Source organism: Rattus norvegicus, chromosome 18, assembly GCF_021556685.1.
Source record: "Rattus norvegicus strain SHRSP/BbbUtx chromosome 18, alternate assembly SHRSP_T2T, whole genome shotgun sequence".
Taxonomy (NCBI): Eukaryota; Metazoa; Chordata; class Mammalia; order Rodentia; family Muridae; genus Rattus; species Rattus norvegicus.
Window position 1 is genome coordinate 80,244,523 of NC_141551.1, and position 26,500 is coordinate 80,271,022.

The window sequence follows — 26,500 nt, forward strand, 5'->3', positions numbered from 1 at the left end:
TGAGGGGCTGTGGAGGACTTGCAGAGTCCCTTTAATCGGTGGACCTTGGAAGACACGTGGCTGTGCCCTCACCGCCTTGCTCGATCTGGAGTGAGCTTTTGGTATTTGTTCAGATTGATGGTGGCACCATGAGCTTTCAGCCAGCTAACACATGCTAGCATTACTCTGAGGAATGATGAGCTTTCAGCCAGCTAACACATGCTAGCATTACTCTGAGGAATGATGAGCTTTCAGCCAGCTAACACATGCTAGCATTACTCTGAGGATGCACTTTCCAGAAGCAAACAAACCTCCCCCTTGTGCAGGACGGTCATTTCTTCCCCGTGATTCCTTCCGATGGCTTCCCAATGTGCCAGGATTTAAAGCCAGGTGACTGGGCCTGCCTTTCTCTCTTCTACTTTAGGTAGTCACACGATTTCCTCTCCACCAGACCTCTGTTATTTCTCAAACCAGCTAGACTTCCCTCCCTGCGTGTTCTCTGTTCTGTGACCACTGCCCCAAAAGGCAGATTACAGCTCCATAAAAAGGGCAGTTCTCTGTCTTGACAATGTCATCAGTGGGCGCTTGAAGTGAGTGAGTGCTTGTCTCCTCTGGATGGCAGGTTTTGTGCATGTCTGCTCAGCAAAGGCCTCTGCGGTGGACGGTGAACCGTGAGAGCCCTTTGGAGGAAGACGGTTGCCACCCAGTCTCTACCCCTGTGGTATTTCAGCCCCACCCCTTTCCCACCAGTGGCACTTGGTAATGGCCTTAGGAACTTTTCTTGGTCATAGACACTTGGTGAGACTGCACTGAACGGCTCATCACACATCACTTTTGGGACTTAGTTGTGAAAATTTGGCTTGTTATATAACCACAGAGCAAAGAACACTTGAGCCAGGTCCTGTGCTGTACGACAGAGTGGTGTTTAGCACAAATAGCACATTCAGAGATACTTTCCTGCCTCTTCCTGTCTAAGCCAATGCTGCCATATTCTCCTTTCTCAGTTGATGACATTTCTTCCTTATCTTCTGTTTTCTGATCTTCGTAAACAGGTTCCCCACTCTGGGCCATTGGATTCATTATTAAACATGGTAACCCCCTCCCCCTCCTGTCCAAAAACGTACATACACATGATGGCTTCTCCGGATAGCTCTTCCCCAGTGTCTCTTCCACCATCTCCATCCGCTCGCCTCCACTCTATCTGCTCCTTTCTCTTAAAATTGTGTGAGTGTCTTGATGTGTCAGCTGAATGTCACACAGTTGTTTCCTGCTTGGCTTCCTGGATACCAGCTCCCTGCTACCCCTGCCTCCCTGGTCACATGTTTGGCCTCCTCTTCTTCCCTTCCCACCTATCTCTGACTTCCATATACAACACCCTAAACCAGGGGTATTTCATTCTTCCTGGACTATCCTGTCCAATGTCACAGCTTTCAGTGTATCATATCACATTAAAGTTAGAACTGACCAACTCTTACCAGCTCTGCTGCTCTCACCAGGCCAATCCCTGTCATCTCATGCCTGGCCAGGTCTCCTAGGACCCTGAGTTTGCTCATCACAATAGACTGACATTTTAGAGGTAAAGCCAACTTGTATCACTTTATTCTCCTTAAACGCTTCATGGCTGATGACTTTACCTAATTAAAAATCTTAGGCTATGACTACGGTATTCTGGAGAGCATGGCACTGGCAGAGGGACACATACATAGATCAGTGGAATAGAAATAGAAAAATCCAGAAACAGATGAGCACAGATATTTCTAATTGATTTTTCACAATAATATAATGGCAGTTTTATGGAGGAAGGGCAGTCTTCAGCAAGTGGTTCCAGAATGACTGGGTATCAGTGGTCAAAAAAGAAAGAAACCTTGTTCTTAACTTTCAAAGAATTTCTGTGGTCCATTTTGAGCTCATTTCCAACCATCTTGCTGGGTTGGTGGCTCCCACTTGTAATTCCATGATGTGAGAAGTTAGGATTGCTGTGAATCTGAGGCCAACGTGGGCTTCCTAATGGGTTCCAGAGCAGCCTTGGCTACAGAATAAGATCTCAAACCGATAGACAGAAGCTAGATAGCCAAAACCTATCCTGACTGCATTCTTCTGAGCTGGAAGTCCATCTAAATCCCTGAGTTCCTTACGGTCGCTCCCCCCCACCTCCCCACTTCGGTGGTCACAGCACGGCCTGGGTCATGCTGGGCAGTTACTGTATCACTGAGTTACATCCCCAGCCTTGTCTTTGTTTTCTCGTACATGACTTGGAAGCACATACTTTGTTTCCACTAAAGGATGCCCTCTGTGAATCCTGGAGCTTTTCAGTCTTACTCATAGGCATCTGTTAATCTCTAGAGCAATACTGAGAAGGGACTCAGTATATGTGAGTTGATTGAATGAATAAAATCTTAAAAGATATAACAGAAGAAAACTCATGGAGAATGGCTGTTGGGTCACATTGAGTAATTTCCTGGGAGCCTGTTTTGTTTTTCCTTCGGCCATTGTAGGTTCAGTCCTGTTCATTATTCTTAATACTTAATTGGAAGAAGAAGCCCCTAGTGCTTTGCTATGGAGGAGGAAGCAGGGGAGACGGAATGGCACCACAGTCAGCCCTCCTCTTTATCTTTGATGTCCATGAGGTAGAAGAGTTTTGGCTCTTCTGACTCAGGATAGATTCAGGAAGAGCAGCCCCTCTCAGGTCAAAGTCATCTGCCTCTTGGTCCCTGGTTTTGGTAGCTTTGCTAAGCTTAGTGAAGTTAGGTAGTCAGTCAAGAGTCCACTGTGATCACTGATTGGAATCTGTGGTTCTCCTGTTCCTAGGAAGCAAGCCTGACCCCAGCCTTTCTTCCCTCTACTTCAACGTCAATGCATCAGAACCAGGGGCTTTTGTGCCCTTCGGGAATTAGAATAATAATGTTTCCAATTTTTAACTTGCTATATCTTACCTAATGAGACAGCTTAGTGAAGGTAGATTAAACACATTGGCCAGGACACACTGACCAGGCATACGTATAGTCAGCATTATAGAATGTTTTAGTCCAAACACTATTTTATTTCTAAAGAGAGGAACTTTTCTTTCCTTTTTCAAGGAGAGAAAACCACTAGTTATCTGCCAGCTCACAGCTGACAGTCATATTACACAGATGTCCTCTTCATAACTGACCTTAAAAAGCTCACTGTTTTTATGATGTTTCTGTGAACTCTTAGACTCTCTGGCTTAGTAGAATTGAGAGGCTAGGAGTCAGGCAGAGTCCCTGGTGGAGGAAGCTGGCCTGGCAATCCAGAGATTCACTGCACTTACGACCTAGGCGTGGCCTCCTTCCCTGTCTGTCTCTCAGAATCATGGAGGCTGATTTAAAGGGGAGTTAGCAAGAATGGGGGTTCCTTGGGCTCTGGAGCTAGAATTTGCTTTCAACAATTTTTTGGGAGCAGGATCATGGGATAGCGAAGAAAAGAAACTACATTATTAGTTGAACAGTCTTGGGTCCCAGACTTAATACTGTTTTGCTGCTTAATCTTTAGTCTGAGAGGAGACTTTAAGGTTTTGATAAAAGATCATGGGAGGTTTATTTACAAAGTATTAAAAAGTGATATCTGCTCACTTCTCTTGTTTCTGAATAGACTGGAGAAGCAGATCAGCAATTTTGCCTGGGATTCCTGCATTTCACAGTAACACCTCAAAATTACTATCTCCTGTCTGTCTGTCTGTCTATATCTATCTGTCTGTCTGTTTGTGTGTCTGTCTACCTATCCATCCATCATCCAAAGCCTCCTATCCTTTCTGGCACCCAGCTCTCAATCCCTGTCCTTTCCATGTGTATAGTGAAAGGTCTCATGTTGGGAGCCAGGGATACTGGAAAAAGACACTGAGACAAGTTAAGGAGTAAGGTGTTTATTAAAGAGTTACTTAACACCATGCACTATCAGCCAGACAACAACATGGCAGCAGTTCTAAGGAGAGCTCAGGCCCCTGGCATCAGAGACAGCAAGACAAGAACTCTGGTAGAGGGAAATCGAGGCCCATGTAGCACAAGTGGGAATCTCTTCTCACACTTCTCTGAGAGTAGAGGTTTCAGTGTGTAAGCCCATAGCTCTGTCAGGCAGGAGGCAGGGAAGAGGGTGGGGAACAAATGTGTGGCCTATGATACCAACTTTTTTGTAACCTTCTCCAGGTGAGAGATCCTAGCACCTGAAGTCTGTGGATGGGGGGGACTAACAAGCTGTGTCTCAGTAGGGTGCCTGCAGTAACTGTGAGACTAGAGGAAGACACTGTAGCCCGAGAAACAGCTTGGGTCTAACAGGTAGTTTCCTCCAGATTAAAACATCCCATCCTGAAGGGTAAGGGGAGGCTAAGAGGCTCATGAAACTTAACACTCTCCACAGGGTCACATGAGGAGCAAACACTTGCTGAGGAAAAGAGGTGTAGCTGCCTGAAAGCTGCCCAGGGAACCCACATGTGCAGCTCCTGGGAATCCTCACTCATGCTGGGTGTGCTTTCTGGTGATGTACCAATACCAGATTTATATGATGCCAATAAATCCATTACAGGATGATTTCACTGGTTTGTTGTCAATGCTCATCCTGGGTGAATAGACTTGTCCTCACATCTCCCTGGGAAAAAAAAATCACTCAATGCTCGCTCTTCTACCAGCTGGGAAAACAAAGTAGGGACAATAATGTCAAATGACAGTGACACATTACATTTAAGAAAAGCCAACTCTATCAGGAAGAGTTCAAGTCTTTCCATATGCCTAAAAGCTGCCTATTTCTACCCTCATCCCAATTTTAGAGGCAGAAGCAGAGGGCTTAGATGACAAAGAGAATCTAGGGCAGGAATTCAGGCAGCTGGACTTCAAACCAAGTCTCCACACCTCTGTGTTTCCTGGGAAGAAAGTAAGGTCCTGGATTCTGCTCGCACAGATGTAAACCCGATCCCTGGCTTTTCCTCCTTGCTCTTGGGGTTTGGGCTAGCAATCAGATATCTGAGTTAGTGGGCAAGCCTGCATGTCAGCTGGCGATTGCATTCCATCTAAGATCTTCCAAATGGCCCAGGCTGTACTTGTGAGGAGTTAGTGAACTGATGAGTTCATGCTGCTTGGAGCTGCTGGCTTCTCTCTCCACAGTTTGCAGAGGAACAGACAGACATCTGAACCCAAACCAACTTCAAAGACGCCAGACTTCATTGTCTTAGAAAAACTCTCCAGAAATGAATCTTACTTAAACAGTTTTTGAATTTTTGTTTTAATGATTCGAGATAATCTTTAATAAGTTTTTGTTTGTGAATTCTTTTTTAGGGAGGGTGTCTGCTTTTTCTTCTGGGGTTTTGTTCTCACTGCTTTGGGAAACTTGTTTTGAACACTTGGGATGAAAGAGACAGATTCAAACCCCAGAGCGTGGCTTGTGAAGTGACTTCTGGGTCCCTTAGTTACATTTACATAGCAAAGCTTCTGCTTGTTTGTTTGTTTGTTTGTTTTGGAAGTTGTTTTCTAGGTTTTGGTCAGCAATTCTCAGAGGGCAGACCCTGACCTGTCTCCTCTCTGCTAGAGAGGGAGGGTGGGGGGGGGGAGGGAGACAGAGAGAGAGAGAGAGAGAGAGAGAGAGAGAGAGAGAGAGAGAGAGGAAGAAGAGATTGAGAGAGAGATTCTGTCCTTTAAATTAAAGAAGAGATTGAGAGATTCTGTCCTTTAAATTAATTGCATCTAGGAAGGTAAAGGTTACGTTTCTTGAGTCTAAAAGAGTGATTTCTGATCATATTCTCCAGAGAAAATTTTATAAAGGTTTTTAAAGTTTTACTTTTATATATAAAGTTACTTTGCTCACATTTTTAAAAAGACAGTCAGTCCATGTTGAGTCAGACAAGTGGCTGTGGCCCCATCCTTCCAGTTGCTCCTCTGTCCCTAGGAAGGTGCTTCCCCAAGGCCTTCTTAATCTCTGCATTTCTGGGCTTTTAACCTTTCGCCTACTGTTTGGAGTCAGGCTCTTTGGCACAGATGTGTGGTTCTGAGCTTGGCTCTGGGCTACAGAGGAAGAGGCCAGGCTGCAGGAATCTCAGAGTGGTGTGCTGCAAGGCTGGCAGACTGGCCTGGGCTGGATCAGATCAAGCAGGGATGACAGTTTTTTATTGCAACACTGTCAGGCAGCATTGCTGTGGCTTCCTGGAGTTGGCTTGCCATGGCTTTTAGCCTACATGTGCTGGGCCCTTCAGCCCATTGCATTGGGTGGACAAGCTCCTTCCGTGTGTCTGTCTGCCATGTTCTTCAGACCTCAGCTGGTCCTCAGTGTCTCCTGTAACATGCTGGCTTTTGACACCCTATGTGCGCCTACTTTATTCTTCAGTCTTTCGTGGTTTTCTTTGTTTAAACTACTTTCTTTGCTAATAATCCTCAGGCTCTTCCCATGTCAGCCAGTAATCTGGACTCTCTGACCTATGTTCCATTTTCATACTCTCTGAATTTCAATTTAACTGTCCAGAAAGGACTCATTGCTTTGCTTTTTATTTTGTTTTTTTTTTAATTCCCACTTTTCTGTCTAGACATGTATTCTATACTGATTAGTCTACAATATAGAACCCTCTTAATAGTTCTCTAATCTATATATGTCAAGACACTTGCCACTGAATTTGTTTGAAATTTCATGAGCTGTAAAACTATATTTATGTCTCTAGGGACCATATCTGACAAGCTAGTTTTCTCGACTAGGTAACAGATGTAGTAATTAAATTTAAACTTGGAAGAAACCTAAATAACTGTGCACAGTGAGATGAGAGTTTGTTTCTAGAGGAACAGAATAGGCAGCACTTGTCTTTATCTGAACCTTGCAGATTCCCATCTAAGAAATTTTGAATTTGAACAAGAGACATTCTCCTGGATATAAACCCTGATGGGGAAGTGAGCATTCACAGATTGCATCTAGTAATGGAGTAGTGATCTGTGTGGATCACTGCAGAGAGTCTGAACCATTGTCAGCTTCTGATTTTCCCACCATGTCTCAAGCCAGAGCCCTTTTTCTTTCCTCCTAAGGAGACAGAGCTCTAAGTAGATGTAATTGTTGTAACTGAAGAAATCCAAAGGGTTCTTCTGGGTCCCTTAACAACCGTGCACCCCTCCAGTGTGGTATAGACAGTTCTGATGTCGACAGCCTTGTTGTTGAGAATGCCCTTCATTCTTGCAGAACACATGGCAAAGCCACATCCTTACACAGGCTGCCTGAGGTAATTTCATATCATTTAACATACCTGTGTTTCAACCATAACCCCTTACGTGAAGTCAAATTTTAGAATTTTCCAACTGGGGTATCATGTCAGTCAGCACTCAGTAAGCTTTAGACTTGAGGATTTTCCCATTGGGAATGTAGGTGTTATACCATGACTTCCTGGTTGTATCTTTAGTGCAGAGGTGGAGGTGTGGCAGGAAATTTCTCCAGCTAACTCTTAGTGTTTTAAAACAGAGTTTCTATTTATTTTCAAAAGGTGAAGGCTATTTACTGGTATTCCCTAATCTCTAAGAGTCCTCATGGACTGGCAGGATGAGAATGTCTGAGGGCAGCTAAAGAAATTGGGAATTCACAAAACAGGAAAGGAATTGTGGTCTGGAAAGATTTGTGGACAGAGTGCATTGTCTCCACAACCAGATTAGAACTGGTTCCTAGGATTCCTGTTCTCAGCTCCTGCAGCTGTAATGGTTGTAGTTTGAGTCTTGTAAGCATCCAGTCACCCGTTCATTGGAAATCTGAGTCAGTCCTCAGTAACCAGGAGTCCTGTCACCTACAGACTCACACCTTGCCCCTCACACCTCCATCTCGTATCCATCCATTCTGTCTCCTGCACACCATCGTCTCTGTCTCACCCCATCTGCACCCTTCATCTTCCCATCTTCCTCCTCAGGGAGCTTGGCACGCTGAGCTGTCTTTTCTGGCCTGGGTTACTTACAGTGTCCTCACGTGCCCTCAGGACTCCTCTCAGAGTGAAGTCTGACTTCCTCACCGTGACTTATCATTGCTCAGCTGATAAGGATCAAGATCCTTGAAGAGACCCGGAAGCCCTTGGCCTCCCCTGGCCTGGCCTTCTCCTTCCTGGGCCCCTGGCTGGCTTCCTTCCTGACCCTGAACTCAAGATCCCCTGCATTAGACAGTCTTTCTGCTGTGACACCAGGCCTCACTCCTCCAGTTGTGTCTGCTCTTTCTTCTCCATTGGTGACACTCTTTGTCCTGTTGTGGTCACACCCACCCTGTGATTTCAGAAGTGGCATTCATTTGTAGTTCACAGTTGAGCATTGTTCATGTTTGCCTGTTAGACTATGGTTTCCAGGTACAGGAGCCATGGCTGTCTTTGTTTACTCTTGAGTCTTGTCTTTGGGGACACAACCCAAGTATTTGTCCTATGAATTATCTAGAGCCACACACTGAAAATGGAATATTCCTTTTGGAACATTGGAAACCTTCACAGAAAGACTGGCTGTGTGCATTCTCCCCCCACCCCCTCCCACACCCTTCACTTCCTTTCTCCAGGCTCCGCAGCTGCCTGGAGGACGGCCTTCTGGCGTGGGCATCACCTGTACCCTTGTTCTGTACAGTTGTGCAAGGCTTCTCCCTGACTCTTGCAGAGAAGTCCTCAGGTGCTTATTAAGCTGCCAGTCCTTCGTAGCTTTTTCTGAGAGCCACTCCCAAATTCTACAATGTGCCCAAAACGCAGGACAGGAACACTGTGCACTCCAGTTGTTTATTGCAGTTAGAGCCCTTGCTAAACTGCAGCATATCTACTGACAAGAGTGAGAGGATAACAAAAGAATCGCCAACTTCCAGGCAAGTGTGGCTTGGACTTAATTTATATGACAAGCCCTTTCTCTTTTTCTGTGTGAGTCACATAATCAAGGAAAATATTAGATATTACAAAACATTAGTCCCTTATCTTTGTTGTCTTATCAAGACTTGAAGTTTATTTTGTCTTATACCAATTTTTCAGGCTTTGATTTCCTTTTTAATTCTTCCAAAAAAGTGTTTAGGGTTAAAAATATTTCGACATCAGTTAGTTTATTCGCTATTGTGTCTTTACTAAGTTATTTACACACATTCACATGTAGCAGTGGCCAGTGAGACCAATAGCCCAAAGTATTTTCTCTTTTTCCCTTAGAAAATTGCCTGAGAAATGGAGGGGAGCTTCAGGTAAACATAGTCTTTGCTTCCTTTCTTTTTGGAGCTGGTGCTGAGGGCTGCCCTTTTGCACTGCTTAATTTCCAGGTCATGATTCGATTCGCATAACTGAGGTGGAACATGCCTCCCTCCACCACAGCACTGTCAGTCCAGGAGCCCCAAAAGACCACCAAGGGGCCGACCTGACTGCAATCACATTAACATCTTTATTGGAGCTTGGGCCCACCTGCAGTCACTGTCTTAGCAGGATAGGAGGGTGAAGCCCCTGAGCCCTCAGCAGGTCAAGATTTCATGGGAACTGGCCAGGAGCAAGAGAGGGGAGTTTAGCCTGGCAATCATCTAACTGACTTGTAAGACAACAGTATGTGCTGTGAAGCAAGACCATGAACGAACGGTCTCAAGGTATATCTGGAACTGCCGGACTAGTCCTGATTGGCTGTTGCTAGGAGCAGCTAGCTAGGGAGTAACTCTAGGGTGTGGGCCAGAGACAAGATATTTGGTTCTTCCTGGAACTTGGGTGCAGCATGGGTTTGGCTACAGATCAAGTTCTCAGGCCTTTTTCTTTTAGATGGAGGCCGGTCCCAAGATGGAGTAGGTTTGGCCTCTTGATGACATCACCTCCTTTGTGTCTTTTTGGAAAACAGGCTGTCCCTGGTGCACAGTGAAACTCCAGCAGATCTACTGAGGCTCACTTGTCCTGAGCAAGAGTCCCGAGTTGATGAACTTGTGAACTAAGTCATTCAGTGAGGACCAATGGTGTGCTACCTTTGGACTCTGGGGGATGTTGGTCACTAATAGTTCTCCTCTGCCTGCCTTTCTGTTCCTCAGCCAGATCAAGATTCACAGTTCCAGATTGTGCCAGAATCAGAAAACCTTGAGTACCATTGCCATACCTGTGAGATGCCTTTAGTGTCTATTTGATGCTTGTGAGAGTCTTATTGTCAGAACAACTGGAGGAGAACATGCTTCAGAGAATTAGAGAAGCGTTTATGCAATGCAAGGAGTCATGTTGAGGACAGATACTAATACTGGGAAGGGTGTAGTACAGACCCTGTCATGTTTGTTGGAATATGGTATGTGTCTGGCACATTTCAAAATACATCCTTCATAGCTTTGAGATAAGTACCAGGATTTTCTTCCTTTTATAAAATGGTCTGTGTATGTATATGTGCCTGGATGTATGTATGCAGGCCCCTTGTGTGCAGATAGATACACACTGATCCCCTGGCACTAGGATTATAAGTGCCCGTGAGCCACACAAGAGTACTGGTGTCTGAATCGGGTTTTCTCCAAGAGGCAAATGCTCATTACTGCTGAGCCACCTCTCCAACCCTGACTAGTATCTTCTCAAAAGTGTCTTAGTTGGTGTTCTGTTGCTACAAAGAGACACCACGACCAAAGCAACTCATAAGAGAAATCATGTCTAATCAGAGGCTTGGCTGCAGTTATAGATGGATAATCCATGGTTATTAAGACAGGAGGCAGTCAGGCATGACATTGACGCAGTAGCTGAGAGCTTTAACATCCTGATCTGCAGACAGCAGGCAGAGGGAGGAAAGCACTGGGCCTGATCAGGATTTTGAAAACTCAAAGCCCATCCCCAGTGATATATATATTCCAATAAAGCCACAACTCCTAATCCTTCCCAAATAGTTTCACTAACTGGAGACCAAGCATCCAAGCATATGAGCCTACAGGGATCATTTTCATTCAAACCAGCACACATAGCATGTAGTAAACACTTGGGCAGTACAGACTCTATATCCTGAAATGTCATCTGCTTTATGTAGTAAAGCTTTAGTACTAGATGTGTCCAAGTAAAGAAGTATAAGGAACAGGCACCTTTTGACAATGCTGAGTATCCCTGTTGTTTTCTGTTACTGGGAAGAAGGAAGGCCCAACTGAACAGGGAGGTGGCTTTTATACCCTAAGGACTTGCTTAAAGGTCAGGATGAGTTTGATCTAAGTACATCTTCAAGCTTAATTTAAGAAGTGTTTTTTGTTTTGTTTTGCTTTCCTGCTGGAATGTTTGGATGATTTAACCAAGTGCTTGCCTGCGAATTCTTTCTTGGGAGTCTCCAGGTCTCATCACTGGTTGTACATCATAGACTCATGGCTTCCCTCTGTATTAACAATGAACTGGAGCATCTTGGAGTACTGAAATGACTCTTCGAAGGGAAAGATTCTTCCTGCCGACCTGTGCGCTCGCTCCCTCCCTCCCCTCCCCAGATATTCTGACTGTACGGACAACAGTTACTTACATTCCTCTAGAAAGAGTATCGTGCCTAGCCTGGGCTTTCCCACCTATCCAGTGGGTGGTGTCGGCTGCACATTGCATGTGTACATAGTGTGCCCTGAAGGGAAACTTTGTCCTCTCCTCCCTCATCTCTGACCAACTGTCTCTCCTTGGTCCACACTCATACTGAGAGAGTCCCAAGTTTGAAGTCTTAAGTAGGACGCTGAAGAGACAGTTTAGCATCAGTTGAAGGGGGTAAGTTTGGGGAACTTTCTAGAAAAGCAGAACAAACATTACAACATCTTTAAGGCTATCCATGTAACACTGGTGTTGCTGGGTCTGTAGCTTGGAGACAAGTAACATCAGGAAGGTTCTGTTGTACCATCCCCAAGGAAGTGGAGAGGGAGGAAGCATGTTTAGAGTCCACGCTGTACATCCTGAAAGTCAGCCGTTGTCGTGTGTGACTTCTGGAGTGGGCTGACTGACTAGATAAGCTAACCCTCTCCTTTTAGCTCATCTGCCTGAAAAGATTTTAGTATTCATGCAACCTGTTCTTTAAACAGCATCCTGGTGGGGAAGAAGTCCTAAGAGAGCAAGCTGGGGGTGATGCTACTGAGAACTTTGAGGACGTCGGGCACTCTACGGATGCACGAGAACTGTCCAAAACATACATCATCGGGGAGCTCCATCCAGTAAGTCATTTCTTGGGGAAATTGCTTCTTCTCTTCCAAGGCTGCTGTTTGACATTGGGAAGTCTAAATTGATTTAGAATATTTCATTTGAGACAGGCTCTCAGTAACTAGCCCAGGCTGGCCTGGAACTCACTTAGGCCTTTAACTTTCAAATGCTGGGATTATAGGCGTGCATCACCATGCCTAGCAGGATAAAATTTTTGTGATAAATACATTGATTCAATCTTTCTTTACTTTTCGGTTTCTTTTGGTTGCACTTATTGCTAGACTCGGTCAGAGTGCTGTGCTCCAAGGCCTTGTGCTAGGGACGGTCCTTGGCCTCTGAGTGTCAGCAGAGACTCAAAGGGCAGAGAGTATCAGTCCATGTAGTTTGTTCTACAGCTAGGAGAGTGAAGGGTGGTCATGGGCACACTTTCCCTAACAAGAGATGAACAACGAGCAGCCCCAGCTCAAGTAAGCAAACTAAGAAACTTTAAAAATAGATGAATATAGGCAGATGCCTATTTATATATGAGTCTTGCTGTATTTGAACAACGGTTCTTGTAAGAACTGCAAATGAAGGAAAGATAAAAGCAGGCTCTTTTTAGAAGGCCCAGAAATCTATTTTAGTGTGTTGAACGTGTGTATGTGTGTGTGTGTGTCTGTACCTGTACCTGTACCTGTACCTGTACCTGTACCTGTACCTGTACCTGTACCTGTCTGTCTGTCTGTGTATTGCCTTATGGGTTTGCTGGGAGGATATATATATATATATAATATTTGAGAGAGTCAACTACTCTTATCTGGAGGGTTACCAGCCCACACATTTTCATAGTCATATTTCCCAGAACTAACATGGTTGAATTGCATCTGTGAGGTCTGTCCTTGCAAAAATTCCTCCCCATCCTGTTCTCTTAAGTTCTGTTCCTAGGAGGGTGACTTTATTTAGGTCACCTCTCTGCAAGACCGTTCTGTGGTCAGCATTTAGATGCCCTTGGATTTTGACGTCCTCATTCTGAGGTTTAAATAGTTTATAATTACATTGCTGGGGTATTGCAGGCTTCTCGGGGTCCATTGTAGCACAAAGATGCATATCTCCACCAACTCAAGAATAGAGAAGGGAGGGCCAGGTTTAGTCTTCAGTTGTCGCCTGAATTAAAAGTCAGTTCAACACTAGTAAACCTCTAAACACCTCTGTATATACATAAGACAGCCATGGATCCACTCTAAACTTTGGGACTGTAGATGGAAATGCTTCTTTTTTTTTTTTTTTTTTTTTTAAGATTTATTTTATTCATATGAGTACACTGTGGCTGTCTTCAGACAACACCAGAAGAGGGGATCAGATCTCATTACAGATGGTTGTGAGCCACCATGCGGTTGCTGGGGATTGAACTGGAAGAGCAGTCAGTGCTCTTAACCGCTGAGCCATCTCTCCAGCCCGGAAATGCTTCTTGTTCCTAACTCTACTGTTAATTTTTTTTTGTCAAACCACATGGATCAAATTTTGCATTTAACTTTGCTGAATGCCTATGCTAATCATTGAATAGTAATTTTTTTTTCAATTCTCAGTAGACGTCAGCTTTTTGGAAATGAGACTTTCACACATGTCCTTTGACTCTTAATGCCAATTCCCTTTTTATCCCTTACAGGATGACAGATCAAAGATAGCCAAGCCTTCGGTAAGTTTGTCCAAGTATCTCAAAGGAGTGGTGGATAGAGGTAACTATGTATCTACATTGTATGTAGCACATGTCAAAATGGGGCAAAGGTCACAGCCTACACAGATCTTTCTAGATAAGGGGAATATGTAACGTATTGGTTTTGCAAAAGTTTAGTTTGGGAGTTTTTTGTTTGTTCAGGTTTTTTTTACTCGTCCACGTGCTTTTGAGGAGAGTTTGTATGTTACTTTGTACAACAGAAGTATTACTCTTTTTAAACATCATAATTATCAATAAATAAAATCCAGATAGCTCAGTGGAAGACACTTATCTAACATGCATGAAACCCTGATTTCAATTTCTTCTGTGAAATAAAACTGTGCTTCTGCTCTGAAAGATTGGACGTAAGCCTCGTTTTCGGAGGAGTTGGAACTTGTTTAAGCTGAGGCATGTTTTCCTCCCTAACTCTGATGGTACAACCCGTGCCCCTTCCTTCTCTGCATCCCTGTGTCCTTGTAGGTGTTCAGAAAAGGCTGGTTTTACATTGGCATTCCTTTCTTCAGTCTGAGCTGACCTTCTCGCCCACATTTGCTCATTAAATCTAGAGTAAGAATTTATGAGAACAGCCAGCTGAAGTTCCTAAAAAGTATAAGCAGGAAAAGTTAATTCTTGCCTGGAAGTAATAAAGGGTGAAGGAAGGTTTTGCTTCAAAAATGGCAGCAAGAAAACTCAGCTTTTCCATTTTTCTCTTTGCTTCTTCTCAGTAGAGAGGGCGCACACAGCGGGTGAGCTTCTCTGAGGTTGCAATGACTGCTGGACAGTCCATTGCACAGCCACCGCTGTTTTCAGTGCGTAATATGCAGTGATCCTACAGTGTGAGCACAAATGCCCTGATTACTCCAGCTCTCACCCAGTGCTGGAAAAGGCCTGTCTGTGCTTCCCCACGCACAGCAATTGCACTTCTGTTTTCTGCTGTTGAAAACAAAGGGCACACTTAACATAGTGATAGTAATGTGTCACAAAGATTTTAAAAAAAAATGGTGCCTAGAATTTGAATGCTGTGTGTGACCATTGCTCAGAACGCGACTTTATCTTGTGGAGCACCGATTTGTCCCCTCAAAGTCTGTCAGAGAAAAGGTTTGTTCCTGTCCTCTTAGGTATTAGTATGTAATGGTTTTGTTGTAAGTCACCTGCAGAAAAACAAGGCTTTGGGGAGGTTTGTTTCCTGAGTTCTGGTCTGCTGTCTGCTAACCACAGTGCCTGTGCAGGTATGTGGTGGTAAGCATGTCTTAGGCCGCCATTTGTTGGCAAATGTGTTCACTGTGCAGTGGGCGTCTCTGTTGGTGAGTGCTTGCCTGGCATGCACGAGGGCCTGGATTCAGTCTCCAGCAACTGGAGGTCATTCTGCCCAGCCATAATCCCGAGTGCTTGGGAAGTGATTACAGACGGACCAGAAGTTGTCCCTGACTCCATAGTGGTCCAAGGCTAGCCTGGGATGTACACCTGTCCCAAAGAGTAGTGTGGAGGGGAGAACCCGCATGTCCCAGCTGTGTTTGCTATTCTCTGTTTTGTTTTAGTCTTCTATTTGAACTTGCAATCGCTTTGATGTTTGGAGTGAACAGAGCACACGAATTAACATCAGCATTGACGAAAGTCCTCCTGCCAGTGTTTGCAGGAGGGGGCAGCTCCCAGAAGCACTCATTTGATCATGCATGATGTACCTACCGGTGCAGAGCCTCTCACTGGATCTGCATCTGCTGACTCGATGTTTAAAGCAGATGCTTTTACTATCAAAATTTTACAAAGGGACAGCTTTGTGGCTTTTTCTTGTTGTACAACAAACAGACAGGCCCCCCTTTGTTCCCTGTGACTTTGCTTACATAGGAGCACAGCTGGAAGAAAGTGGGGTGACCCTGCTGGTTATTTGAGAGGCTGGAAGCAAATGACACAGAAGAAAGTGTGGGTGCTTTGCTATTTCTGCCAAACAATACTGGTCCCTTAGGAATGTGTTCTGTGGTCTAATGTTCTTCAGTAAACATCATACTTGGGACTGCAACTAGAGCTCAGCTGTAGAGCATGCGGCATTAGTCCTCAGTGTTGAGAAAGAAAGTGTTAGTTAAAACATCTAGTTAATTTTGTAAAGAAGATGTACCAGGGAGTCTTAGCTTGAACCTGCCCAAAGGAAGCTAACTTGCCAGGGTAAGGTATTTATAGACATAGAAATTGCGTGTCTTTAAGTGTATCCACAGCAACCACATTTGCTCATAGAGAAGATACAAGCTGTATTGGTGCCCTTCCTTATTAACTTTCAAAGCACCACGCTAGATGAGGATACGTTTGTCTCTGAGATCCCCAGACCTTGAGGCCCTGAAGCTCTGGTGAGCTGTGTGAGAGTCACCTGCTCAGCCCCTGGCTTGTCAGGAGTGGTCCCTTAGGTTCCAGGAGACACTGAACTTTGAGGAAGTTCACTGTCAGTTTTTCCAATAAAGGAGGGAGCTAGGTGAGATGCTAAGTGAGACGAACTTACACCGAGAGAACTGATTTGCAAAGGCTTGGTATATATTTTTTATATGGAGCTAATCATGATGTGTACTGGCTCGCATGACCTTTGTAGGTTGTGGTGCATGCCGTACAGTTGGGTGCCTCCCAGGTTTCAAGGAAGGCAGGTGACGGAGCTCAGTGCTGATTTGAGAAGTTCCTTCCCTGGCAGCAGAGCCCTGCAGAGAAATGACTACCAGAGAAGTGGTGCCTCTTTATCCTAGTGCTGAGCGGTGACTACAGCTTAAACCCGCAAGCATTCTGGGTTTGAAGGCTACAGAGACAATAGACAATCCAAAACCGTCTATACTTTTTAAGTTCTGTTTTTTGGAGGGTCATTGTTGCCAGTGACAGTGGTTGTGGTAGCATGCTAGTGGCATTTTATTTCCTTACATTTAACGCTTTTTAATGTTTATTTACTCCGCTGTGTGTGCGTGCACGGGCTTGTGCGCCACAGCACGCACACAGAGATCAGAGGATAACTTTTTTTTTTTTTTTTTTTTTTATTAACTTGAGTATTTCTTATATACATTTCGAGTGTTATTCCCTTTCCCAGTTTCCGGGCAAACATCCCCCTCCCCCCTCCCCTTTCTTATCGGTGTTCCCCTCCTCACCCTCCCCCCATTGTCCCCCTCCCCCCAACAGTCTAGTTCACTGGGAGTTCAGTCTTAGCAGGACCCAGGGCTTCCCCTTCCACTGGTGCTCTTACTAGGATATTCATTGTTACCTATGAGGTCAGAGTCCAGGGTCAGTCCATGTATAGTCTTTAGGTAGTGGCTTAGTCCCTGGAAGCTCTGGTTGCTTGGCATTGTTGTACATATGGGGTCTCGAGCCCCTTCAAGCTCTTCCAGTTCTTTCTCTGATTCCTTCAACGGGGGTCCTATTCTCAGTTCAGTGGTTTGCTGCTGGTATTCGCCTCTGTATTTGCTGTATTCTGGCTGTGTCTCTCAGGAGCGATCTACATCCGGCTCCTGTCGGTCTGCACTTCTTTGCTTCATCCATCTTGTCTAATTGGATGGCTGTATATGCATGGGCCACATGTGGGGCAGACTCTGAATGGGTGTTCCTTCAGTCTCTGTTTTAATCTTTGCCTCTCTCTTCCCTGTCAAGGGTATTCTTGTTCCCCTTTTAAAGAAGGAGTGAACCATTCACATTTTGATCATCTGTCTTGAGTTTCATTTGTTCTAGGCATTTAGGGTAATTCAAGCATTTGGGCTAATAGCCACTTATCAGTGAGTGCATACCATGTATGTCTTTCTGTGTTTGGGTTAGCTCACTCAGGATGATATTTTCCAGTTCCAGCCATTTGCCTACGAATTTCATAAACTCGTTGTTTTTGATAGCTGAGTAATATTCCATTGTGTAGATGTACCACATTTTCTGTATCCATTCCTCTGTTGAAGGGCATCTGGGTTCTTTCCAGCTTCTGGCTATTATAAATAAGGCTGCAATGAACATAGTGGAGCACGTGTCTTTTTTATATGTTGGGGCATCTTTTGGGTATATGCCCAAGAGAGGTATAGCTGGATCCTCAGGCAGTTCAATGTCCAATTTTCTGAGGAACCTCCAGACTGATTTCCAGAATGGTTGTACCAGTTTGCAATCCCACCAACAATGGAGGAGTGTTCCTCTTTCTCCACATCCTCGCCAGCATCTGTTGTCCCCTGAGTTTTTGATCTTAGCCATTCTCACTGGTGTGAGGTGAAATCTCAGGGTTGTTTTGATTTGCATTTCCCTTATGACTAAAGATGTTGAACATTTCTTTAGGTGTTTCTCCGCCATTCGGCATTCCTCAGCTGTGAATTCTTTGTTTAGCTCTGAGCCCCATTTTTTAATAGGGTTATTTGTTTCCCTGTGGTCTAACTTCTTCAGTTCTTTGTATATTTTGGATATAAGGCCTCTATCTGTTGTAGGATTGGTAAAGATCTTTTCCCAATCTGTTGGTTGCCATTTTGTCCTAACCACAGTGTCCTTTGCCTTACAGAAGCTTTGCAGGTTTATGAGATCCCATTTGTCAATTCTTGATCTTAGAGCGTAAGCCATTGGTGTTTTGTTCAGGAAATTTTTTCCAGTGCCCATGTGTTCCAGATGCTTCCCTAGTTTTTCTTCTATTAGTTTGAGTGTGTCTGCTTTGATGTGGAGGTCCTTGATCCACTTGGACTTAAGCTTTGTACAGGGTGATAAGCATGGATCGATCTGCATTCTTCTACATGTTGACCTCCAGTTGAACCAGCACCATTTGCTGAAAATGCTATCTTTTTTCCATTGGATGGTTTTGGCTCCTTTGTCAAAAATCAAGTGACCATATGTGTGTGGGTTCATTTCTGGGTCTTCAATTCTATTCCATTGGTCTATCTGTCTGTCTCTGTACCAATACCATGCAGTTTTTATCACTATTGCTCTGGAATACTGCTTGAGTTCAGGGATAGTGATTCCCCCTGAAGTCCTTTCATTGTTGAGGATAGCTTTAGCTATCCTGGGTTTTTTGTTATTCCAGATGAATTTGCAAATTGTTCTGTCTAACTCTTTGAAGAATTGGATTGGTAGTTTGATGGGGATTGCATTGAATCTGTAGATTGCTTTTGGTAAAATGGCCATTTTTACTATATTAATCTTGCCAATCCATGAGCATGGGAGATCTTTCCATCTTCTGAGGTCTTCTTCAATTTCCTTCTTCAGTGTCTTGAAGTTCTTATTGTACAGATCTTTTACTTGCTTTGTTAAAGTCACTCCGAGGTACTTTATATTATTTGGGTCTATTATGAAGGGTGTCGTTTCTCTAATTTCTTTCTCGGCTTGTTTCTCTTTTGTATAGAGGAAGGCAACTGATTTATTTGAGTTAATTTTATACCCAGCCACTTTGCTGAAGTTGTTTATCAGCTTTAGTAGTTCTCTGGTGGAACTTTTGGGATCACTTAAATATACTATCATGTCATCTGCAAATAGTGATATTTAGACCTCTTCTTTTCCGATCTGTATCCCCTTGATCTCCTTTTGTTGTCTGATTGCTCTGGCTAGAACTTCAAGAACTATATTGAATAAGTAGGGAGAGAGTGGGCAGCCTTGTCTAGTCCCTGATTTTAGTGGGATTGCTTCAAGTTTCTCTCCATTTAGTTTAATGTTAGCAACTGGTTTGCTGTATATGGCTTTTACCATGTTCAGGTATGGGCCTTGAATTCCTATTCTTTCCAGGACTTTTATGATGAAGGGGTGTTGAATTTTGTCAAATGCTTTCTCAGCATCTAATGAAATGATCATGTGGTTTTGTTCTTTCAGTTTGTTTATATAATGGATCACGTTGATGGTTTTCCTTATATTAAACCATCCCTGCATGCCTGGGATGAAGCCTACTTGATCATGGTGGATGATTGTTTTGATGTGCTCTTGGATTCGGTTTGCCAGAATTTTGTTGAGTATTTTTGCGTCGATATTCATAAGGGAAATTGGTCTGAAGTTCTCTTTCTTTGTTGTGTTTTTGTGTGGTTTAGGTATAAGAGTAATTGTGGCTTCATAGAAGGAATTCGGGAGTGATCCATCTGTTTCAATTTTGTGGAATAGTTTGGATAATATTGGTATGAGGTCTTCTATGAAGGTTTGATAGAATTCTGCACTAAACCCGTATGGACCTGGGCTCTTTTTGGTTGGGAGACCTTTAATGACTGCTTCTATTTCCTTAGGAGTTATGGGGTTGTTTAACTGGTTTATCTGTTCCTGATTTAACTTCGGTACCTGGTATCTGTCTAGGAAATTGTCCATTTCCTGAAGATTTTCAAGTTTTGTTGAATATAGGTTTTTGTAGTAAGATCTGATGATTTTTTGAATTTCCTCTGAATCTGTTGTTATGTCTCCCTTTTCATTTCTGATTTTGTTAATTTGGACGCACTCTCTGTGTCCTCTCGTTAGTCTGGCTAAGGGTTTATCTATCTTGTTGATTTTCTCAAAGAACCAACTTTTGGTTCTGTTGATTCTTTCTATGGTCCTTTTTGTTTCTACTTGGTTGATTTCAGCTCTGAGTTTGATTATTTCCTGCCTTCTACTCCTCCTGGGTGTATTTGCTTCTTTTTGTTCTAGAGCTTTTAGGTGTGCTGTCAAGCTGCTGACATATGCTCTTTCCTGTTTCTTTCTGCAGGCACTCAGCGCTATGAGTTTTCCTCTTAGCACAGCTTTCATTGTGTCCCATAAGTTTGGGTATGTTGTACCTTCATTTTCATTAAATTCTAAAAAGTTTTTAATTTCTTTCTTTATTTCTTCCTTGACCAGGTTATCATTGAGTAGAGCATTGTTCAATTTCCAAGTATATGTGGACATTCTTCCTTGATTGTTATTGAAGACCAGTTTTAGGCCGTGGTGGTCCGATAGCATGCATGGGATTTTTTCTATCTTTCTGTACCTGTTGAGGCCCGTTTTTTGACCAATTATATGGTCAATTTTGGAGAAAGTACCATGAGGAGCTGAGAAGAAGGTATATCCTTTTGCTTTAGGATAGAATGTTCTATAAATATCCGTTAGGTCCATTTGGCTCATGACTTCTCTTAGTCTGTCTACATCTCTGTTTAATTTCTGTTTCCATGATCTGTCCATTGATGAGAGTGGGGTGTTGAAATCTCCCACTATTATTGTGTGAGGTCCAATGTGTGTTTTGAGCTTTAGTAAGGTTTCTTTTACATATGTAGGTGCCCTTGTATTTGGGGCATAGATATTTAGGATTTAGAGTTCATCTTGGTGGATTTTTCCTTTGATGACTATGTAGTGTCCTTCCTTATCTTTTTTGATGACTTTTAGTTGAAAATTGATTTTATTTGATATTAGAATGGCTACTCCAGCTTGCTTCTTCTGACCATTTGCTTGGAAAGTTGTTTTCCAGCCTTTCACTCTGAGGTAGTGTCTGTCTTTGTCTCTGAGGTGTGTTTCCTGTAGGCAGCAGAATGCAGGGTCCTCGTTGCGTATCCAGTTTGTTAATCTATTTCTTTTTATTGGGGAGTTGAGGCCATTGATGTTGAGAGATATTAAGGAATAGTGATTATTGCTTCCCGTTATATTCATATTTGGATGTGAGGTTATGTTTGCGTGCTTTCATTCTCTTTGTTTTGTTGCCAAGACGATTAGTTTCTTGCTTCTTCTAGGGTATAGCTTGCCTCCTTATGTTGGGCTTTACCATTTATTATCCTTTGTAGTGCTGGATTTGTAGAAAGATATTGTGTAAATTTGGTTTTGTCATGGAATATCTTGGTTTCTCCATCTATGTTAATTGAGAGTTTTGCAGGATACAGTAACCTGGGCTGGCATTTGTGTTCTCTTAAGGTCTGTATGACATCAGTCCAGGATCTTCTGGCCTTCATAGTTTCTGGCGAGAAGTCTGGTGTGAGAAGATCAAACCTAAGGATAATAGGTATAGAAGAGAGTGAAGACTCCCAGCTCAAAGGACCAGTAAATATCTTCAACAAAATCATAGAAGAAAACTTCCCTAACCTAAAAAAAGAGATACCCATAGGCATACAAGATGCCTACAGAACTCCAAATAGATTGGACCAGAAAAGAAACACCTCCCGTCACATAATAGTCAAAACACCAAATGCACAAAATAAAGAAAGAATATTAAATGCAGTAAGGGAAAAAGGTCAAGTAACATATAAAGGCAGACCTATCAGAATCACACCAGACTTCTCGCCAGAGGATAACTTTAAGGAGAATTGGTTCCCCTTCCACCCCGAGAGCCCTAGGGATCAGTAAAGCTCAGGTTGTAAGGCCCTGAAGCAAGTACCTTTGCCTGCTGAGCCATCTCGCCCGCCCGCCCTCGTGACAGCATGCTTGAGCCTCAGCAGTATTTTAACCTGACACTGGTGCTTTTACATTAGCAACGCAGACACTGAGACGAGGTGTCAAGGAAGGCGCCTGAGGTTGCATAGGGTCTCCTGAGATGCAGATATCCCTGCATGTATCATGAATCACGAGCCAGTGGCCTGTCCTGTCTGCCTCCTCACTCCAACTTCCCAGCATGCATAGTGTCTCCAGAGAGCCCTTTGGTGTCTTACATGATTGTGTTCCTTCTAATAACTGATTACCATTGCTTGCATATTTAATTGCCATAATCAGTGTTAATAATATTCATGGAAAGTAATCTTGTGGTTGTGAACTCTATAGTTACTAGGATTTAAAATTGCTTAAGACAATAACAGATGTGAAGTTTTCTTTTTAAGACTTGTTTTTCTTCCCCTCCGTGTCAGGAATCTTAAAGGTGTGTCCAGGTTGGTGTGCGCTGCTCTGCTGCTTTGCTTATGCGTCCCTGAGATGGGTTTGCCTCTCCCAGGGAGTCTTCCTCACCTGTCCTCAGGGACACCGCTGAGCCTTGCTGCAAACAGCTTGCTTTACTGATGTGTTTCGCATCTGCAGAATGCTATAGACACGATTTTCTGAAGGGTCTGGCTTGTCTGTGACTGCTTTTGTTGAAGCACTAACAGTTTTTTTGCTGGTGTGGAATATTACAAGAGTGTTTTCTAACATCTGTTAAAGCCTACCTGTGTGTGCTTAGTGGGCTGCAGTTTGGAATGGTTTGGGAATGTATGCATTTTTCATGGTCTTCATGAGAAGGGCTGTGCCTAGACACTGCTGGAAGGTAGACACAGAGTTGGTTAGGCAGAGCGGTTTCTGAGTTAATCGGGTCTTCCTGGTGCCATCGGTGAGTTAAGGAAGCCTCACAAAAGGTGGTCTAGCATGGGACAGGACAATTCTTATTGTTTCATTTTGGTTGGCACACTATTAGTGTAATTTAGGTGTGTTTTAATGCCCTACTATGTTTGAATGTAATAAATGTCACATTTATTTCATATTCTATTCTTCAAAGAATTTCCTTTTCCAAAAGACAGTGATGCAGCAGCCTTATGTGTGTTCATGAGGTTCTACATTGAAGTCCTTAAATGTCGAAAGTGTGGATTGTTGTATTATTCCATTAATTAATATTTTCAAATTATGAAGTTTATGTTCTTAAGTAATTTAAATATAGTTCTTAAAATTTTATTTCCTTGAAAAGTTGTGAAATTAGGCTTTTTAGTAAGAAGAACTTGGGAAAAATTTTGCCTTTTAACCACTTTTAAAAGATAGAGTTGAATAAAATAAGATGATTTTTATCTTCAAACAAGATTTTGGTCAGGGGGCTAAATGCTTGGACAAAACCCTAACTTCATGGTTTCTCTTGTGTTCCAGGAAACCCTTATCACTACTGTCGAGTCTAATTCCAGGTAGGCAGTGCTGTCTTTTTTGTTTCCTTCTTGGTTGCTGTGTTTTGAGTCAAGGTCTCTTGGAGGGTTCAGGAGCCAGAGCTGCATGGCGCCTGCTGTGTGACCCGGGCTTGGATTCCCACTCCGCCCTCCGCCTCTGGTCTGCGTATGCGTTCCCAGAACTTCAGGGCATTCCATCCCGTGACCCCGGTACCCTCTCCGTCTGGATGTGTCCGTCCAGGGGATCGGGGCTGCGTTTGTTCTCACAAGCAAAGGTTCAGCTTCATTCTTCCTTGACACACGAGCACCTTGACGACTGGTCACTCTGTCCCCACAAGCGTGGCTCAGTTTCCAGTTGTTACTCAAGCTCAGCCCACCAATCCAACTGCACGGTGACTCTTGTTACAGGTGCCAGATTTCCTCTCCGTATTCCAGTCCAAGCTCGTTTTTGGCAGTCCTGCTGTGTGGACTTATATAATAATGGTCTTTTGTTGTTTTCATTTGTAGAATCAAGCCCAAAGCTACACACTGATATTTCATTCTGTCAAATTGAACCACGCCCCTCTCGGCATGCCTGCCTCTTGGGAATATTCTAGAATACAAACCATCTTCTTTCTACTGGCAGGCTTCCTCTTTTTTTTTTTTTTTTTTTTCGTATTTATTAAATTGGGTATTTCTTTTTTACATTTCAAATTTATTTTATTTTATTTTTATTTATTTTTTTTTTAGGCTTCCTCTTTTTAATGTGAAACTGAAAAGCCCCCACTCCACTCCGATGGAGATTATCCTTTCAATCCTCTCACACTTTACATCTTCTAACTGAACTTGTTCTTTGAGCGCTTTGCTACATGAAGATTGTTTGACAGTACGAGGGAAGATGCATGCATGCATTCTTGGGTGCTAAGTGTAGGTATTAAATTTCGTCCCCTAAAAAGTTGAAATTTAGAGATTGAAATCAAATTTCTGTCTGCATTAAAGTTCTTCCAAGCCACATCCTTGATTTTACCCATAATCTCTTGTGCGCCACCTATCGAAAGCTTATACATTCTGCCTTTGAATTTGGAAGTCGACCACCCACTAAGTACTTAGGGCACACTATTTTTTGAATGACTTAAATCCACCTAGTACAGATGCTAAGTAAGATTGGGTGTTCAGAGGAGGATCTGAGAATGGTGGAGCCAAGGCCGGCTGCAGGTTGTCTACTCTGTGGTTTGGGGTGGGGGGGGGGGGTGGGGCTCTTGGCTGTAGAGCTTGCTGACAGCATATTCAGTGAGGACATTGGTCTGATTCTCATCTAAGTGACATTAACATGCTTGTTTAGTTCCTGTGGGAGAACAAAAGGGGTCAGGACCATTCCCCTTTCCCCTTTGTGGGTTTATGATAGAGAACGCAGAGTTTAATTTCAGGCAGCGTCTTTGAGGGAGCTGTTAAGAGCTCTCTGTGTAAATTCCGTGGAAGAAGATAGAAGGAGAGCACGGTGTTAGTTTTCTCATGGTGACAGCAGGGAAGAGTAGCGAGGCCAGCACACTAGGGCCTGCATTGTGCACATGAGAGCATTAGCAAAACTGAGCCATCCTTTTAGCCAAAGAGGTTCTAGAGGTAAGGAAAATATGCTGTGGTAGTTTTCCATCAGAGGGGGTGCGGTCTCTGCACTGAGGTTCACTCAAACATCTCTTTGCTCATGTGTCTTTCTAGTTGGTGGACCAACTGGGTGATCCCAGCCATCTCAGCCCTGGTGGTAGCTCTGATGTATCGCCTCTACATGGCAGAAGATTAACCTGTCTGTCCGAAGCCAAGGAAGGAAAAGACTGCCCCAGAGAGGGGAGAAAAGAAGCCAGTGTTAATCACTTCCACTGACAGAAACCCTCCCCCTGAGAATGTAATTGTAATATATCTGTCTCCCTCTCCTCCTATGCTAGGAGAACAAACATGGGACTCTTTGTACTCTTAAACTTTCAAATGTGCCTTTTTACTCAACTTCATTTTGACATTTCTTCACTACGTAATTTACTTATTGTAAACATGATCTTTTTAAAATATATCTGGCTTGTAAAGTACACCAGGTGTGCCTGTTTGTGTGGTATTTTATATTTAGTATTTAGTGTTTTGGATTGTTTAACAGAATTGCTTAACGTACTAACTGTTTGGACCCAGTTGTCTGGCTTGTCCTTGTCTTGATTGCTCAGTGGTAATTGCGATCAGCCTGCCTGTACCTATTGCATTGTATTACATGCCTGTCTCCGAAAAGATGGCTGAATGAAGCAAGGGAAGCAGAGGAGAACCTCAGTCTCCTCACTGCCAGGAGGAGCCAAGGGCTAGCATGCAGGCCTGTGCACTAGCATGCGGGGCTAGCATGTAGGCCTGTGGGCTAGCATGCATGTCTGTAGGCTAGCATGCATGTCTGTGGGCTAGCATGCATGTCTGTGGGCTAGCATGTAGGCCTGTGGGCTAGCGTGCAAGTCTGTGGCTAGAATGGATAGTTTTTCAAAACAACTTTTCAGTTATTTTCATTGTATGCATGCAAGTGCTTTGCCTGCATGTATGTGTGCTCACTACATGCCTAATACCCATGGGGGCCAGACTGTTGGAACTCCTTGCATGAGTCTTGAACTGTCACATGAGTGCTGGGAACTGAGTCCAAGTGCTTTTCACCACAGAGTGTGCTGAGTCATCCTTCTCACACCGCAGAGTGTGCTGAGTCATCCTTCTCACACCACAGAGTGTGCTGAGTCATCCTTCTCACACAGCTGAGTATGCTGAGTCATCCTTCTCACACCACAGAGTGTGCTGAGTCATCCTTCTCACACAGCTGAGTATGAACGGTTTTGCCGTCAGCTGCATGCATCCCCCTTTCCCACCATTCCTTGTTGTGGGTCAGTGCAAGGCCTCATGCATGCTGACTATATGCTGTGCCACTGGCCCGTCGTCTCCAGCCACTTGTCTTCCTTGCTGATCTCCTGTCCCTTCAGGTTTCCTCCTCTTGACATCGTTCCCTATGTGGTACTTAGAGGGCTCTTGACAGAAGAATAAGCAGCTATGAGCTGGAGTTGACGAGTGTGTGGGCTA

The 26,500-nt window shown here is 43.7% G+C and overlaps 1 protein-coding gene across 1 annotated transcript in view; it reads left to right on the top strand.

Moving 5' to 3' along the window:
• The window catches only part of Cyb5a (cytochrome b5 type A), a 32,499-nt gene extending 7,009 nt beyond the window's left edge, over positions 1–25,490 (top strand). Inside the window, exons 2-5 of the mRNA NM_022245.2 lie at positions 11,914–12,042; positions 13,674–13,703; positions 23,421–23,455; positions 25,130–25,490. Coding sequence (NP_071581.1) covers positions 11,914–12,042; positions 13,674–13,703; positions 23,421–23,455; positions 25,130–25,211 — 276 coding nt within the window. The 3' untranslated portion in view covers positions 25,212–25,490. The remainder of the gene's footprint in view (positions 1–11,913; positions 12,043–13,673; positions 13,704–23,420; positions 23,456–25,129) is intronic.
• Positions 25,491–26,500: the final 1,010 nt, after the last annotated feature.